General features: G+C 39.5%; 1 protein-coding gene across 1 annotated transcript in view; it reads right to left on the bottom strand.

The window, feature by feature from the left end:
* HADHB (hydroxyacyl-CoA dehydrogenase trifunctional multienzyme complex subunit beta) overlaps positions 1–18185 on the bottom strand; it is a 49997-nt gene that overhangs the window by 18607 nt on the left and 13205 nt on the right. The window contains exons 2-6 of the mRNA XM_064295143.1: positions 14012–14086; positions 13862–13906; positions 10817–10916; positions 9920–9964; positions 5653–5752 (exon numbers count right to left, since the gene is read on the bottom strand). Coding sequence (XP_064151213.1) covers positions 5653–5752; positions 9920–9964; positions 10817–10916; positions 13862–13906; positions 14012–14078 — 357 coding nt within the window. The 5' untranslated portion in view covers positions 14079–14086. The remainder of the gene's footprint in view (positions 1–5652; positions 5753–9919; positions 9965–10816; positions 10917–13861; positions 13907–14011; positions 14087–18185) is intronic.

Raw genomic sequence — 18185 nt, 5'->3', positions numbered from 1 at the left:
ATATTGGTTAACAACCAACCCCACGACATGTCAACACTCCCCCTTCTCAACCCTGGGTTACCTATTACCAGCTTTCCTGTTCCCTCCTGCTCTCCAGTCCCTGCTCCAGGACTGGTATACCCCTCCAGTCTTGCTTTGTTCCATGGGCCTGTTCAATCTTTGGCTGAAGGGTGAACCTCAAGAATGGCCTCATTACTGAGCTGAAAGGGTGACCGGGGGCCATACTCTCAGGGTTTCTCCAGTCTTTGTCAGGCCAGCAAGTCTGGTCTTTCTTTTTTAGTTAGAATTTTGTTCTGCATTTTTCTCCAGCTCTGTCTGGGACCCTGTATTGTGATCCCTGTCACAGCAGTCGCTGGTGGTAGCTGGGCACCATCTAGTTGTACTGGACTCAATCTGGTAGGGGCTGTGGTAGATGTGGTCCATTAGATCTCTGGACTAATCTTTCCCATGTGTCTTTAGTTTTCTTCATTCTTCATTGCTCCCAAAGAGGTGAGACCAGTAGGGTATCCTAGATGGCAGTTCACAGGCTTTTAAGACCCCAGACACTACTCACCAAAGTAGAATGTGGAACATTTTCTTTATACACTCTGTTATGCCAATTGAGCTAGGTGTTCCCCGAGGCCATGGTCCCCACAGCCCTGAGCCCAGCAATTCGGTCCCTCAGGGAGTTTGGATGTGTTTTTTTTTATGGAGCTACCACGCCCTTGCCTTATACAGGTTGTGCTGCCTTCCCCAGTATTGTGTACTGTCTTGCTCTTCACCAAAGTTACTGCCCATCTTTTGTCTATTAAGTGTTTTTCCATCCCTCCCCCTCCCCCTCCCTTGAAACCATCAAATATTGTTTCTTTTTGTATGTAAACCCCTCCATGAATTTCCACAGTAGTGATCTCATGCAACATTTGTCCTTCTGTGGTTGACCTACTACACTCGGCATAATGTCCTCCAGATGCAACCATGCTATGAAATGCTTCACAGATTCACTGTTGTTTTTAACATTGAGTTTATTGCTGTCATTTTGTAGTGCTTTTCTTTTTTGTGGTGCTAACTTTTTTTGTTGTTGTTCTTCTTCTTATTCTCCTGTGCTGAGTTCCTTTTGTTTGTGGATTCCTTTTTCTTTTGTTTTTATAGATTTTGTTTTTTATTAAGACATTGTTCTTCTTTATTTTGATGAGTAGGTTTATTAACTTTCTTGTGGTTACCTTGAAATTTACCCTTATCTTCCTACGTTTGAACCAGTCTATTATTACTTGGTATCGCCTTGCATTCCTCTCCATTAGAAAGTTCTATACCTATACCATTTATTCTCTCTTTTATTTTTCCGACGTTGTTGTCATTTACAGATTAACCTCTCTGGTTCCCTGCCGCAATTCTTTTGGTTTTGGATAGTCCTTGAGAGTTCATTTCCTATGTTGCTATCTGGCTGGTATAAACTTGTGTCCTAGAATCAGGCTGTGGTCTGATGTTGTTTGTTCTCAGACTGAAGGACTCCTTTAATAACTCTTGTAAGTTTGGTTTGGTTTTTACATTCGCCCTAATTTCTGCTTATCTGGAAATGTTCTAATTTCATCATCATATTTGAACAAAAGTTTTGTGGGATACATTATTCTTCGTTGGCATTTTTTTTCTTTGAAGGTTTTATATATGTCACCCATTGCCTTCTTGCTTACATGGTTTCTGCCAAATAATCAGAGCTTAGTCTTGCTGTTTCTCCTCTGTATGTGACTTTTTGTTTTTCTTCAGCTGCTCGTGGGATTTTTTCTTTGTCTTTGGTTTTAGCAATGTGATTATGATACGCCTTGGTGTTTTTCTTTTGGGGTCTATTCTGTATGGGGTTCTTTGAGCTTCTTGGATGGTCAGCTTTTCATCATTCATGATATTAGGGAAGTTTTCTGTCAGCAATTCTTCAATGATTCTTTCTGCGTTTTCTGTTTTCTCTTCATGTTCTGGGGCTCCAATCACTTGCAAATTTTTGCTTTTGATTGTATCCCACATAATTCTCAGGGTTTCTTCATTTTTCTTCATTCTTTTTTCTGATTTTTCCTCAGAGCTGTTATCCAAGTGTTTGTCTTCAATTTCACTGATTCTTTCTTCCATCATTTCAAACCTGCTCCTTAGCCCTTCTACGACATTGTCCATTTCTGAAATCTTGTTGTTTATCTTTTGGATTTCTAATTGTTGTTTTTGTATGATTTCTAGTTGTGAATTTATTTTGGCATTTTGTTCCTGTATTACTTTCTGAATTGCTCTGTTTTTTTGTCTGTATTTTCCATGAATTTGTCTGCCTTTTCAAAAAATTTGTCTCTTTTTTCCTCCTTTTTGTCTGCTTTTTGGTTCAACTCCTGGATTGCTCTGAATATTAGAGATTTGAATTCCCTGTCAGGCAGTTCTAGTGCCTTTTCTTTTACTGGGAAGTCACCTGGTGTTTTATTTTGGACACCCACTGGACCCATCCTGTCCTGTTTTTTTTATATGTTTTGATACTGTCTGCTGCCTTCAGGACATTCAGCAGTTATTTTCTTCGTTTCTTCATTTCAGATTTGTTTGTTTTGTCCTGCTTTTTTATTTGGTTATATCTGAGCTGGCGGGCTGTGCGTGCTCATTTGCTCGTCTTAAGTCATGATACTTTCCACCTCCTTGTCCAACGGGCAGGGCCAGTCATTCAGCTATGGTGCAACAGGGCAGGTCCAGCTACAGGTGAGGGGCTGGGATGGGTTGTTTGTGGCATGTACTAGGGCTGACAGGGCAGGCCAGTAATCAGTGCTGGGCAAGTTGCAGTAGGCCGTGCCTGAGCTATTTGTAGGTATGATGTTTAGTGCACAGTGCAGGTAGGCAGGAAAGAGGGGGTGGTTGTGATGTGTGGAGCTAATAGGAGTATGGGAAAGAGGAGAGAGAGGAGAGGAAAACAGAAGCCAAAAACAAACGAGCAAAGAAAGAGAAAAAAAAAGAGTGCTAAGGGAGCTTGCTGTTGGAGAGGAGCGATGAGAAACTGAAAAATGGAGAACAGCAAAAAGGAAAGAAAAAGGGAAAAATAAAAAAATGGGTAAAAATTTGGAGAAGAAAAAAAGCAAAGAAAAGCCCCCAGGAGACCTGGAGTCTCACCAGTGAGGCTGCTAAGGCCAGGTAAGTGGCTCCCAGGCTATGCAATACAGCCTGGCTAGAGGAAACATAGATATCACACAGCACCAGGTATTCAGGAGACAGGAAAAGAAGATAAGTGTAGCAAGACGAGAACTGAGAAATGAAGACAGAAAGGGAAAAAGAGAAAGAAAAGAAGAAAAAAAAAAGGAGAAATGCCCCCAGGGATCCCACCTACACGGCTGCATAGATTGGAGGAGTGGCTCCTAAGCCGTGCAGTGCAGCCCAGCTAGAAGGGGCTCCCAATCTGCAAAAAGGAAAAGAAAACAAACAAACAAAACAGAACAAGGCAAAACAAGTTTTTTAAAAAAGCCCTAGAGATCCCAACAGTGTGGCGTCATCGGCTGGGGGAGTGGTTCCCTAGTCGCACAAGGCTTCACAGCCTTTCAAGAAGAAGCAAAGATGGCACACAGAGCCAGGTGTTCCAGAGAAAGGAGGGCGAGGTGGTAGGAGGCACAGAAAAAACCAAAAGGACGGAAAGAAACGATACCAGCTCAGGGGCCCGGCCATTGTGGGCAGGGCAAATCTAAGCAGCCTAAGGCCAAAGCAGTTGCCTCCCCGCCAAGAGACTGAGGCTGACAGGAAGCAGAGGAGGTTGAAGTTGGGGGGAAGAAGAAGGGGCTAGAAAAGCATATATCGCTTGGGTGCTCTGTCTTCTGCTGGGAACTTTGAGAAGCTGCTTTCCTGTACTCCCTGTCCGCTGATCTCCAACATGGGTGGGACAAATCCAAGCAGCATGGGATGCTGCACTTCCCGGCCGTCTGAGCCACCGCAGCCAGCCAGGAAGCTCAGAGGTAGAGCAGCAGGGACAGAATGGTGGGTGCGAAAGCATGTATCACTGGTACTGGGTGCTCTGTCTCCTGCTAGGAGGTCCATGAAGCTGCTTTCCCGTGTTCCCTGTCTGCCGATCCCTGACTGGGGTCCAAGATGGTGGATCCGTGCTGCGTTAGTTGATGGGGCCCTCTGCACGTATCTCTCCTCGTTCTCCATCCTCTGTCAGCTTCTTATTCCATTCAGTGCTCAGCTGAGTTCTCTCTCTCTTCATTTCGCACTTCAGGTTCCAGCAACAACGTCTGTCTGTGTTTTGCTTTGGGACGGCATGGTGCTTCTGTCTATGGCGCCATGTTGGCTGGAAGTCTAATACAATATTTTTTAGCTATAATTTACATACAATATATTGGGGCAAAATTTCGAGAAGAAAATTTAGGGAAAAACATTACGGCTTTAGTTTTAGGACAGAAGAATAAAAATATGGAGAAATTTGAAACCGAATTAGTACTTACTTTGTAAATGCTCTTATAGGAGTCAATCTGTTACTTTCAGGATATGAAAGTGAAAATATATTGTGAATACCCTGATGTGTTCATAAAATTGTCATGATCAGTACATTTAGAAATGTGGAGGTCCAGGGAAAAACAAACAAAAATCTCAGAGGGAAATAAATACCTTCCTGTTCTTAATTCTTTCCTCCCCCACAACCACACATAGTTGATTTTTTGTGGGCTTCAGTAATGCCAGCCCTTCTGCAGTTTTAACTTTTACTGACAGGTACAAAGGTGGGGCAGAATAAGTTTTTCAGTCCTGCTCATTTCCCCTTCTCCCTAGACTGACAGAGATGGAAGTTAGCACCATTACAACTACACTGCCAAACATGTTGCCAAACAACATGACAAGCATGGACTAGAAACAAGGAAAATGTTTAGCATGCTGAAATGAGCCAACTTTATCCAAATAATCACTTTCAACTGAAACAAAATCCAGAAGAAGTGTTTGTACTATTTATTGTGAAATGCCTCTAAGACACGTCACAGAAAGTACAAGGCCTGTCATTATTTAGATTGCTCAATAAACATTCCATGGAACTGTGCCAACTAGGGTAAAAGTAAACCTCTGTGAAATCGTTTTTTTTAAAAATTGCTTTACATGCCCTTCTACTCAGTGGAACAAATGAGTAAGCAAGGTTACTTCCAACTAACAAAAACCAAGTTATGAAATGAGTCCTTTGCAAAATGTTGAAAATTTAAGTAAATTAAAGAAGCCATGATACCTAACCCTACTAAGAACAACATCAGCCAGTTTTCTCAGCATCTCTGTTTTCCTGGGTGGCAGACAAATTAGCATTTCCAAAACCAGCTCCAATAATAGGATGTCATTTGATTTATAATATAATTCTTTTAAATACTAAATAACATTCATTATTCAATTTGTGTATTCAGAGGCTAAAAAACCTAAGTTTGATTTGAACTGGGATGGTCAAAGTCAATAAGAAAGCATAAAAGAAGCTTTCTTCCTTCCCTTATGGTTCTCGTGCTAATGATGAAGCTGTACTTCACTGCATTACCCTACACTAGGCTGCGGAGACTGTGCCAGACTCTTAAATATCATCCAAATTGTAAAATCATGCTTTCAGTCAAATGTAACTTATTTAATGGATTTTAAAAAGTAAATTCTATTAACTGAAATCCAAAATGACTTTCCTGTCGGTCTTTTTAAAACTATAAAAATTGTCTCACTCACCTCTTTTGCAATATTGCTTGTTTTCACTTCCTGAATAACTGTGCCAAAGACAAGATGATCAACAACTTCCTTTGGGACACTGGTCCGATGCAACAAACCCCTGAGAGCAGAAATCCCAAGCAAAGAAACATTTCAGACATCAAGGTAATATTACAAATCATCACATAAAATATAACACTTCTTTAAAAAGGTTAGTCTTGAATTTAAAAAGGACGAGACTGTATCCTTTTGTTAATTCCACAAGTGTTTGGCACCTTATGAAAGAAGAAATGAATGAAAGAGAGTTTACGAAGGTCAATACTTGATGCTCATTTGGCAAGGAAAAGTTTGAGAGTAGAATCAAAAATAACTTGGACTAGGATAAAACAAACATATTAATGTGAGTAGGAACCAAAGTTTTCAGGAAGAAGAGCAAAGCAGGCAAATATAAAAATCAAAGAAATGAAGTAAAAGCCCAGATATATTAAATTTAAATTTAAAATATCAATATAAAAACATGATTTAAACAATAAATATATTTTTCTAGTTCTGCTCACTGACAGAATCTAGAAGTAATGACATTCCAGTGGCAATGAGGACACCCTATGCCCACACTTGGTTTCTAAATGTTATTCCTCATTAAAGGAACCAAAGCTTCTTTAAAAAAGGACTCACCTCAGGTCTGAGGCAGGGAAAGTACAAAGTGAACCTCATTCATCTTTTTGTGCCAGAAAGTAAAGGAAGCACTCAAAGACTAGTGGGGCCACCTCAAAAACAGGAATGTAGGTGTACACGTTTGCCAAAACTCACAAAACTGTACACTTAAAAGTGATGCATTTTATTGTAAGTAAATTATATCTAAAAAATATCATATTAAAAAACAAAAGGGATACAAGAGCCAGCTTGAAGGAGCTTCCACCAATAAAATGTGGGATAATGATTAAATTGGGTTTTCATACAATGAATAAATAAAAATCCTTATGTCCCTATAATTTCAAAAAAAAAAAAAGGAAAGCTGTTCTTTACAGGAAAATGTTCTTGTTTGTTAGCTGGCATTGAGTCAGTTACCAGCCAATAAATGTAGGAAGAATAACAGAATCAGAAAAATAAAAAATCTGCAATCTCTAACATAATAACGGATTCAGGCAAAAAGTATCAATGGATGCTAAAACCATTTGGTGAAAGGTTGTTGGGGAACAAGATATTCAGTGGTGCTAAGGTATCACTTTACAGATTACAAATCACAAAAGGAAGAATGTATCTTTACAATCAAAAGATCTGACCTGCATAGAGTGGTCAGGTTTAGCATCACACATTGTCTGCCTCTTCATATGGTACAATGTGAACTATACTCACACATGAAGCATTTTTACCAAAATATGTTTAACGTGAATCTAATCAAGCCTCTAGACCCAAAGGCCAGTTTATAGAAAACTCAGAGGAGAGAAAAGTTAAATAACATCACAAAGAAAAATTCAGAATATAGGACATTCTATTTTTATAGGAAAGGTTTAGGTTAGGTATAGGACAACTGGCCTGGACTTTTCAAAAAGTCAATGTCACAGAGGGAAAAATGTTCTAAATTAAAAGAGACTAAAGAGACATGGAAACCCTGGTGGCATAGCGGTTAAGAGTTCGGCAGCTAACCGAAAGTCAGCAGTTCAAATCCACCAGGCACTCCTTGGAAACCCTACGGGGCAGTTCTACTCTGCCCTATAGGGTCGCTATGAGTTGGAATCGACTCGTCGCCAATGGGTTTGGTGGTTTTGGGAAGGAGACATATGCATCTGTAACAGGAACCTTGCCTCGATATTGGTTTAAAAAAAAAAAAATCAACTATTAAAAAAGACATCCTTGGAACAACTGAGTGGAATCTGAATATGAACTAGGTATTAGAAGTCATCATGGAATCACTATTATTCTTAGCTGCGATAACGGTATTGTGTTTAGCAGGAATGGTCCTTACTCCTAGGGAAGGATTTAGGGCTAAGCTGTCAGCACTTACTGTCGAATGGTCCAGACCACACAGCTATAGCAAAGGTGGCAAAATGGTTACAGTTGTGAATCTGGGTGAAGGGTATTCAGGTATTCACCGTATCATTCTTTCAATTTTATTGTCTATGACATTTTTTTTTTTTACATAAAAAGTTGCGGAAAAACTTGCAAACTTCTAGCCTATGCGCCAATAAATCCCCCTTAGTAAGCCAACTTGAGTTGAATTTTCTAATATTTGCAACTAAAAGTCTCCTTCCTGACACATGACCAAAAGGAAAAATGAGCAAAGAAGCAATTCACAGAATAAAAATGACCAATAAACAAAAAATGCTCAACTTCAAGAACAATAAAACTCTTTAAAAATTTAAACAAGGTATCATTCTGACTTATCAAACTGGCAAAAATTAAAAATATGGCTGATAACCAATTCTGTTCTTCCGCATGCAATTGACAGAAATCTAAATTGTTATAGCCTTTACAGTGCCGTTACCAGAAATAGGAAAATAAGCTGGCTTGGGGTAAAAAATAATTTTGATTTTTGACATGCTAAGCATGAGGTGTTCAAGAAAATAGGTCAAATTTAGAGATGTGAGTGTTTTCTACATAACAAAATCAATGAGATTTTTTTTTAAGGGAAAGTTTGCATACAGAGAAAAGCAAAGCTCTAAGGACTAAAACTTGCAGAATAACTTTTAAAAGGAGAAAGAGGAAAAGATTCAGTTTAATGAAAAATAGAGAAGTATCAGGGAGACGGGAAGAAAATCATAACATATTAAGAAGTCAAAGTAAGGCTGTTTCAAGTAGGCTGACAGCATCAAATGCTAGAGTATAAAGAGACCTAAGCCTGAGAAAAGTATTACGCATTAAGTGATTACAAAGTTATTATTAAGAGAAGCTTCTAAACTGTGGTTATTACAGAGCAATGAGAACAGAAATCAGATTATTATGAGATTAAGAAGAGTAAATGGACAGTAAAGAAAGAGAGGTAACTGTTGTAGATCACTTATTCTTGAAGTCTAGCAGGAAGAGAAAAATAGAACCAGAGTTAGAATAGACAGAAAAGTCACCTCAGGTCCCACCCCATCTGAAGCAAAGGAGAATGAAGAAAACCAAGTACACAAGGGAAAGATTATTCCAAAGGACTAGTGGAACACACCTACCACAGCATCTTCCAGACTGAGTCCAGCACAACTAGATGGTGCCTGACTACCACCACTGACTACTCTGACAGGGATTACGACAGAGGGTCCTGGACAGAACTGGAGAAAAATGTAGAACAAAAGTCTAACTCACAAAAAAGATCAGACTTACTGGTCTGATGGAGAGTGGAGAAACCCTGAGAGTATGGCCCCCGGACACCCTTTTAACTCAGTACTGAAGTCACACCTGAGGTTGACTGAAGCCAAAGATTAGACAGGCCCTAAAACAATAATACACGTAGCTCAGCCATGTATATGAAACTAAATGGGCACACCAGCCCAGGGGCAAGGAGGAGAAGGCAGGAGGGAACAGGAAAGCTGGACAAATGGAAATGGGGAACGCAAGGTTAAGAAGGGGAGAGTGTTGACACATAGCAGGATTGGCAACCAATGTCACAGAACAGTGTATCTATTAATTAATGAGAAACTAACTTGCTCTGTAAACCTTCACCTAAACCACAATAAGAAAGACAAATAAAAAGTCACCAAAGAATTTTTCAAGCTAGAAAAGACCTATGGCTGGTTGAAGACACAAAGGCAAGGTGTCTATGGAAAAGGAATGAGAGAATGCCTTATTTTCATTTGCACCACAGAAACAGGCACACATTTTATGACTCTCACCAAATTATTAATTTATCTCAACCTCATTTACCATACCTAATTTTACATTTTTACTCGGTTTGCACGTGAATCTCCAGGTGTCTTTCTAGACTTCTTTCTACATTAATATCTGCATAGGCTGTTCAGCTACCCTTGTACAGTCATTAAGCTCCTGTTTAAAAAAAATAGTCAAGTATATAAATTGTGTTTAGGCTGATCAATCCAGTCCTGCATTGTTTATTTAAATAACTTAGGGCTAGCTAGCCTACTCATTAAATATTGTCAGGCCAAGAGATTGTTTGTTAAGGCAACAAGATAAAGATCACTGACGTTCACTAGCTAATCTTATAAAAGTTAATCAGAGTTTCTTCTAACCACATAAAAGCTAATAAATCCTGGATGTGATCATTCTATTAAATGTTATTTTAAGTGTAAAAATTGCAGAAAAGTGCCTTTAATAAAAGAAGCACTAAAGTAAAATTGCATCCACTTACGTTAGGGCCGCTCTAGCCAGATCATGTGGCATCAGGTCTTTGTATCTGTGGAAAGAAAACAAATAATGTCAACAAAAACCCGAGCGCTTTCATAAAATCTTTTTTCATTCCACTTGAAATACCCAAAGAGTACTTGTTAACATACGCTGCTGCATCTAACAATGGACTTGTCTCCAGGTAAATAACTGCTGGAAGCAAGCTATCTGGACTAACTCTAGACTTTCAAAACAGGGCTGGTTCAAGCTAAAAGTACACTAGGTTCATTCATGAGAAAGAACATAAAACCAATTTTGCCATGTTATTTCACTGCTGGCTTTACTTATTATGTACTAATTTCATGAAAATGTTATGCATGAATTAGTCCACTAATAGTATTACTACCTACTGGGTTATATTTACAAAGACCACTTTTGGAAGTGCCTTAAAAGAAGGGATAAATACAAATTCTCTTAAGACCAGACTTAATGGTCTAAGACTAGAAGGACCCCAGTGGTCATGGCCCCCAGACCTTCTGTTGGCCCAGGACAGGAACCATTCCCAAAGCCAACTCTTCAGACATGGATTGGACCAGACAATGGGTGGGAGAGTGATGCTGGTAAGGAGTGAGCTTCTTGGATCAGGTGGACACTTGAGACTATGTTGGCATCTCCTGCCTGGAGGGGAGATGAGAGGGTGGAGGGGGTTAGAAGCTGGCGAAAAGGACGCAAAGAGAGAGAGTGGAGGGAGAGAGCAGGCGGGGAGAGTAATTGGGAGTGTGTAGCAAGGCGTATATGGGTTTTTGTGTGAGAGACTGACTTGATTTGTAAACTTTCACTTAAAAAACAATAAAAATTATTAAATTAAAATCAAAATTAAAAAAAAAAAGAAGGGATTAATAACCCAACCATTTGTACTTACGAAGTGCCTGAGTGTAAAAACGGAATGCGAACCCCGTCAACCACCACAATATTCCTTATGTTGGGCTTGGCTAAGGTCTTCTTTGACTTGGTCTGGGTGGCTTTAAGATAAAGTTCAAAGAATTATTAATTAAAATATATGAAGTCAAATGTCTTGTCACATTTTTAAAGATACTCTAAGAATTACATCATTTAGTGCCACGTTGATTTGCCATTTAGCAAACCACTTCAACATTAAGAAGAAAAGCTGAGAAACTGATAAGCATTTACAAGTTTCTAAATAAAGTTCAAGGAAAACAGATCACATCCAACGATGAGAGTATTTACACCAGTAACAAAGCTGTTCATTTTTATCAGGTGTTTGACAACCTATCACATTAAAAGCAATCAATTTTACACATAAATCTGCCCTTAATATTAGAAGCTGCAATGACTAATACTCACTCTTCACATAGCTTGATATTCTTGCTTTTATATGTAGAATTAAAGGCTACTTAGTTGATAACTACTGCTATTCTGCAAAAACTTAGAATGCCTCCTGATTCTGTTTCACTCTATTTGTTGATTTATTTAACCTCAGAAGAGCAATAGTCCTTTAATTTTTAAAATTAAAGAATAACATATGAATGTATGTATGTAGCCCAAAAAAGAGAGAAAAAACAACATCAAAATACGGAGAGTGAAAACTAAAGTTCCCTTTTTATGCCCTCCATCCCCTCTTTTTATTTCCTTCCCAGATGTAAACATGGCTGGTTTCGCATGTACACTTTCAAACCTTTTTTTCCTTTTAACGCATGTACATTCATTTGTGTATCAAGTACACTTTTCTGACTTGCTGTTTTCACTTAACAATGTAGCTTCAAGGTCTTTCCATATTAGTATATCTAAGTCTATCTCATTCTTTTCTCAACCAATTGTTAATGTTGGAATCCACTTACTAACATCACTCCTTCATCATTGGATTGAGAAAAATCCTAAATCATTGAGAATAAAATTTCAAAAACCAACACCCACTAATATCACAGAGAAGTATTTATGATAAACACCTATACTGTTGCAATAACCTATACTCCACAACTAACTTGAAGAGAATGGTAGTCAGAGCTAAGAGTCATGATAAAATTGGGCACAAAGATGACCCTGGAGGTGCTGATGGAGATGTGTTGGCAAAGGAGACAAAGGCAGCGAGGGGATACGTGGCAAACCCAAGCATGCAGTCTAAAGCCCAGGACAAATATAATATTAATGTGAATGGAAGGGATGGGACCAATACAAGAGATTTTATATTTGCTCTTCCAATTCCTTCATCCTAACAGCTCTGTCAGGCAGGGCTGTCATGTGAGCTTCAGGAGGAATGAGTTACAAAATTACTGTAACCTAAAACCTGCTCAGCACAGGCAGATGGGCCCCTCACATCAGTTGGTCACACTTCTTTGTCTTATCATGTTCCTTCTTGTACCACTACCACCGTTGGTGTAAAAACAAATTACGTGCAGGGTACTAGGGATACAAAAAGGCTTAAGTCTCTTAGGTGCTTACAATATAATTGGATAGGCAGAAACATACAAAAAAAAGTTAAAGAGCAGTATAAAGAAGGATACTCTAAATGCCAGATAAATGCTGGTATTCAGCATTTATGCCAGGTAACGCCAGATAAGTGCTTTACCTCTGCTGATATTCAGTATGACCTTCTCCCAATTGGCAAGGATCAGGTCTACTTGTGACTTTGCACAGCAAAGGACTGAGTTAGCACTGGAATTAGGGAAAAGGTGAAATGAGACAGAAAGAAATTATTCTTTCTGAGGTTAATGGAAGTCAATATTCTGGTTAGAATTAAGAGGGCACAAGAAAAATATATTTGTTACATGACAACATGAAACTTCTGTAGTTAAGCTTAGGCAACAGACTTCTGAGACCATGGAGTGAAACTGTGAGGGCCGGGACTCGACGGGACTGCCTTGTTTTTCTGGGTCTCCCAAGTCTTTCACCTCTGACAGGGTACAGTTACTACTTTTCCATCACTCTCTATGTAGTGGAAAATATTGGTTTTCCTTCTCTGACAGGCTTCCACCCTATGCAGGTTCTGGGTTTCGCAGCTTTTACTGTACTGGATGTCAAATAACAGAAAAATATCATCTTGCATTTATATCAAGTTTATGGTTTTCCAAGTGCTTCTATTTATCTTCATAACTACATGAGATTAACAAGACTATAATTCCTATTTCTTTCTTAGATGAGGAAACTAAAGCACAGAGAATAAAGTGGCTAGGTCAAGCCCACATTACCCAGAAAGAGGTAGAATTGAAACAGAGCCCAGGTCTTCTGAATCCGGGTTAAGTATCTTTTCCATTAAGTTTTTATACAAGTAGATACAGTGAAACAGAAATCAGAAATTATAGGGCAGTAGAGAATGTGGGCAAGGAGAATCTACATTACAACTCTGTCAGTGTTTTCAGCACTGGCCACTGAAGATGCGTATTTACAGCAGGTTCTGCAAAAGTATGTACTCGACAAAGTAAAGAAGACTAATCCATGGGTTCCACTGAGGACCTAAATGACCCTTTAAAAGTCAACTAATTTCCTTACTTGTCCATTTCATATTGACTAAAGAACCTTTTTATTAACTGAGTTCTTCAGTCATCTCTATTTCAGGAATGGGTCCTCCTGCACATGGGAAAAGAAGATACTCATCAATAGAGAAGCCAATTACTAACAGCAAATTCGAAAATTTAACTTCTGGCTCAAAAACGGTCTCAAGAGTATTTAAAAGCTAATAATCTCCAGCCAGGGAGCGAATACTATGATCATCAAGGATCATGGAACCTCCATCCCAGAGAGCAGTCCCCTGTCCACATCCTCAAGCCCTATCCCACAACATGTTATATCATTACTGATTGGCCCTATATACTTTTTTCATTTGAAGGCAATAGTGATGTTCATGCTGCTCAGAAAAAGGGAAAATGAGTAAATTAATTTTGCTTTTTATTTGTAATGCAAGAATCTGGAAGCTGATATTTAAAGCAGAAATGTTTATTTTATACATTACCTGGGGCAGCTCGCAGCTGGGAGGAACCGCTCAGAGGTCTTACAGCTGGAAAAGAAAATAAACTGTTTTACAAAAAAAAATTATAAGTTTATGTAAGATGCTTATAAATTCAAATCTGATCTTTAAAAAGAAAGGAATGTTTAAACTTACAAAATCTGAGGGCCCATTTTGACGTGCTGGGAAGATTTCTAAAAGTGCAAATCAAAATGGAAGTCATTCTGAAATCTAAAAAAAAAACAAAAATATACTCTGGGTTACCTGAGCATTTTATAGCTTATATTGTAGTTCAAAAGCCCCTAGGTGCCACAAGCAGCGTGCTCTAAGCCACCGACCTAAAGGCTGCGGTTTGAACCAGCCCAGTGGTGCCATGGAAGAAAGCCCTGGCGATCTGCTTCCCCAAAGATTACAGCCAGGAAAACCCCACAGAGCTGACCCACTGGGTAATACACGGGGTCATCATGAGTTCCAATCAACACAAAGATTACAGCCAGGAAAACCCTACAGAGCTGACCCACCGGGTAATACACGGGGTCATCATGAGTTCCAATCAACACAAAGATTACAGCCAGGAAAACCCTACAGAGCTGACCTACCGGGTAATACACGGGGTCATCATGAGTTCCAATCAACACAAAGATTACAGCCAGGAAAACCCCACAGAGCTGACCCACTGGGTAATACACGGGGTCATCATGAGTTCCAATCAACACAAAGATTACAGCCAGGAAAACCCTACAGAGCTGACCTACCGGGTAATACACGGGGTCATCATGAGTTCCAATCAACACAAAGATTACAGCCAGGAAAACCCTACAGAGCTGACCTATGGGGTAATACACGGAGTCATCATGAGTTCCAATCAACACAAAGATTACAGCCAGGAAAACCCTACAGAGCTGACCTACCGGGTAATACGTGGGGTCATCATGAGTTCCAATCAACTCAACAGCAACAGATCTTGGTTTTTGTGATTACAGTCTATGATCTCCAATAACCTCATCTGTGGCTATCATAAAATACTATAAAATGTAACCTACTACTTTCACCAACTATAATAACAGTTACATTGACATAAAAAAAATAGCTTTTACATTATGACAAACTTTTTTTTTTTATTGTGCTTTAGGTGAAAGTTCACAGCTCAAGTTAATTTCTCATAATAAAAATTTATACAATATTGCTTTGTGACATTAGCTGCAATCCTCACAATGTGACAGCACACTCCCCCTTTTCACCCCAGGTTCCCTGTGTTCATTTGACCGGTTACTGTCCCCTGCTGCCTCTCATCCTGCTTTTGGACAGGAGCTGCCCATTTCATCTCTTTTATCTGTTTGAACCATGAAGCACATTCCTCATGTGTATTATTTTTGTTTTATAGTCCTGTCTAATCTTTGTCTGAAGAGTTGGCTTCGGGAATGGCTTCACTTCTAGGTTAACAATGCATCTAGGGGCCATAGTACCAGGGGTTCCTCCAGTCTCTGTCAGACCATTAAGGCTGGTGTTTTTACATGAATTTGAGTTCTGTTCTACATTTTTTTCCTGCTCTATCTGGGCCTCTCTGTTGTTTTTCCTGTCAGGATGATCACTGGTGGTAGCCGGGCACCATCTAGTTCTTCTGGTCTCAGGCTGGCGGGGTCTCTGGTTCATGCGGTCCCTCAGTCCTTTGAGCTAACATTTCCCTTGTGTGTTTGGTTTTCTTCATTCTCCTTTGCTCCAAGTGGGGTGCGACCAACTGGTCTACCTTAGATGGCCACTCTCAATAAGACCACAGATGCCACTCACCAAAGTGGGATGTAGAATATTTTCTTAATAAACTTTGTTATGCCAATAGACCTTGATGTCCCCAGAACCTATGGTCCCCAGGCCCCAGCCCTAGTTACTCTGTCCCTTAAAATGTCTGGATGTGTCCAGGAACCTTCTTAGCTTTTGCTTTGATCCAGCTGTGCTGACTTCTCCTGTATTGTGTGTTGTCCTTCCCTTCACCAAAGTTGATCCTTTTCTACTATCTAGTTAGTGATTTTCCCCCTCTCTCTCTATCTCCCACCCTCATAACCATCAAAGAATGATTTTTTCTGAGAGTAAACCTTTTCTTGAGCTCTTATAACAGTGGTCTCATACAACAGTTCTCCTTTTGTGACTGACAAATTTCACTCAGCAAAATGCCCTCCAGATTCATCCATGTTGTGAGATGTTTTGAGGATTCATCATTGTTCTTTATCATTGCAGAGTATTCCATTGGGTGTGTATACCATAATTTGTTTGTCCATTCATCTGTTCATGGTCATTTAGGCTGTTTCCATCTTTTTGCCATTGGGAATAGTGCTTCAATGAACATGGGTGTGCGTATGTCTATTCATGTGCCAGCTTTTATTTCTCTAGGATATATTCCTAGGAGTGGGATTGCTAAATCGTATGGTATTTCTATTTCTAGCTCTTTAAGGAAGCACCAAATTGTTTTCCAAAGTGGTTATATCATTTCACATTCCCACCAGCAGTGCATAAGAGTTCCGATATCTCCACAACTCTCCAACATTTGTTATTTTGTGTTTTGGGGATTAATGCCAGCCTTGTTGAGCTGAGGTGGTTTTGATTTGCATTTCTCTAATGGTTATTGATCCTGAGCATTTCCTCATGTGTCTGTTGGCTGCCTGAATGTCTTCTTTGGTCATATCCTTTTCCATTTTTTAACTGGATTATTTGTCTTTTTGTTGTAGAGGTGTTACAGTATCTTGTAGATTTTAGAGATTAGACCCTTAATGGATACCGTGTAGCCAAAATTTTTTTCCCAGTCTGTAGGATGTCTTTTTACTCTTTTGGTGAAGTCTTTTGCAGAGCATAAGTATTTGATTTTTAGAAGCTTCCAGTTATCTGGTTTCTCTTCTGGTGTTTGTGCATTGCTAATTATGGTTTGTATATTATTTATGCCATGTATTAGGATTTCTTCACTATTGCAACTAAAGGCTTGAATTTCTTCTTCAGTTCTTTCAGCTTGAGAAACGCCGGGCGTGTTCTTCCCTTTTGGTTTTCCATCTCCAGCTCTTTGCGCATGTCATTATAATACTTTACTTTGTCTTCTCGAGAGGCCCTTTGAAATCTTCTGTTCAGTTCTTTTACTTCATCAACTCTTCCTTCTGCTTTAGCTGCTCGATGCTCAAGAGCAAGTTTCAGAGTCTCCTCTGACATCCATCTTGGTCTTTTCTTTCTTTCCTGTCTTTTCAGTGACCTCTTGCTTTCTTCATGGATGATGTTCTTGATGTCATTCCACAACTCGTCTGGTCTTTGGTCACCAGTGTTCAATGTATCAAATCTATTCTTGAGATGGTCTCTAAATTCAGGTGGGATATACTCAAGGCCATATTTTGGCTCTCATGGACTTGCTCTGATTTTCTCCAGTTTCAGCTTGAACTTGCATATGAGCAATTGATGGTCTGTTCCACAATTGGCCCCTGGCCTTGTTCTGACTGATGATATTGAGCTTTTCCATTGTCTCTTTCCACAGATGTAGTCAACTTGATTTCTATGTGTTCCATCTGGCGAGGTACATGTAGTCGCTGTTTATGTTGGTGAAAGAAGGTATTTGCAATGACGTAGTTGGTCTTGAAAAATTCTATCATTCGCTCTCCAGCATTGTCTCTATCACCAAGGCCATATTTTCCAACTACTGATCCTTCTTCGTTTCCAACTTTCACATTCCAATCGCCAGTAAGAATCAATGCATTTTCATTGCATGTTCGATCAATTTCAGACTGCAGCAGCTGATAAAAATCTTCTAATTCTTCACCTAGGGCCCTAGTGATTGGTGCGTAAAATTCAAGCCTCGAGTTGCCAATAGTGAAGGATTCCATGGGGAAAATATTAAACGATGCAGGAAGCATCAAAAGAAGATGGAAGGAATACACAGAGTCATTATACCAAAAAGAATTAGTCAATATTCTACCATTTCAAGAGGTGGCATATGATCAGGAACCAACGGTACTGAAGGAGGAAGTCCAAGCTGCTCTGAAGGCACTGGCGGAAAACAAAGCTTCAGGAATTGATGGAATATCAACTGAGATTCAACTGAGATGTCTCAACAAACACATGCAGCACTGGAGGTGCTCACTCGTCTATGCCAAGAAATATGGAAGACAGCTTCCTGGCCAACTGATTGGAAGAGATCCATATTTATGCCTAGTCCCAAGAAAGGTTATCCAACCGAATGTGGAAATTATAGAACAATATCATTAATATCACACACAAGCAAAATTTTGCTGAAGATCATTCAAAAATGGCTGCGGCAGTATATCAACAGGGAACTGCCAGAAATGCAGGCTGGTTTCAGAAG

This window comes from Loxodonta africana, chromosome 12 (assembly GCF_030014295.1).
Source record: "Loxodonta africana isolate mLoxAfr1 chromosome 12, mLoxAfr1.hap2, whole genome shotgun sequence".
NCBI lineage: Eukaryota > Metazoa > Chordata > Mammalia > Proboscidea > Elephantidae > Loxodonta > Loxodonta africana.
This window is presented reverse-complemented; position numbering and strand designations above follow the sequence as displayed.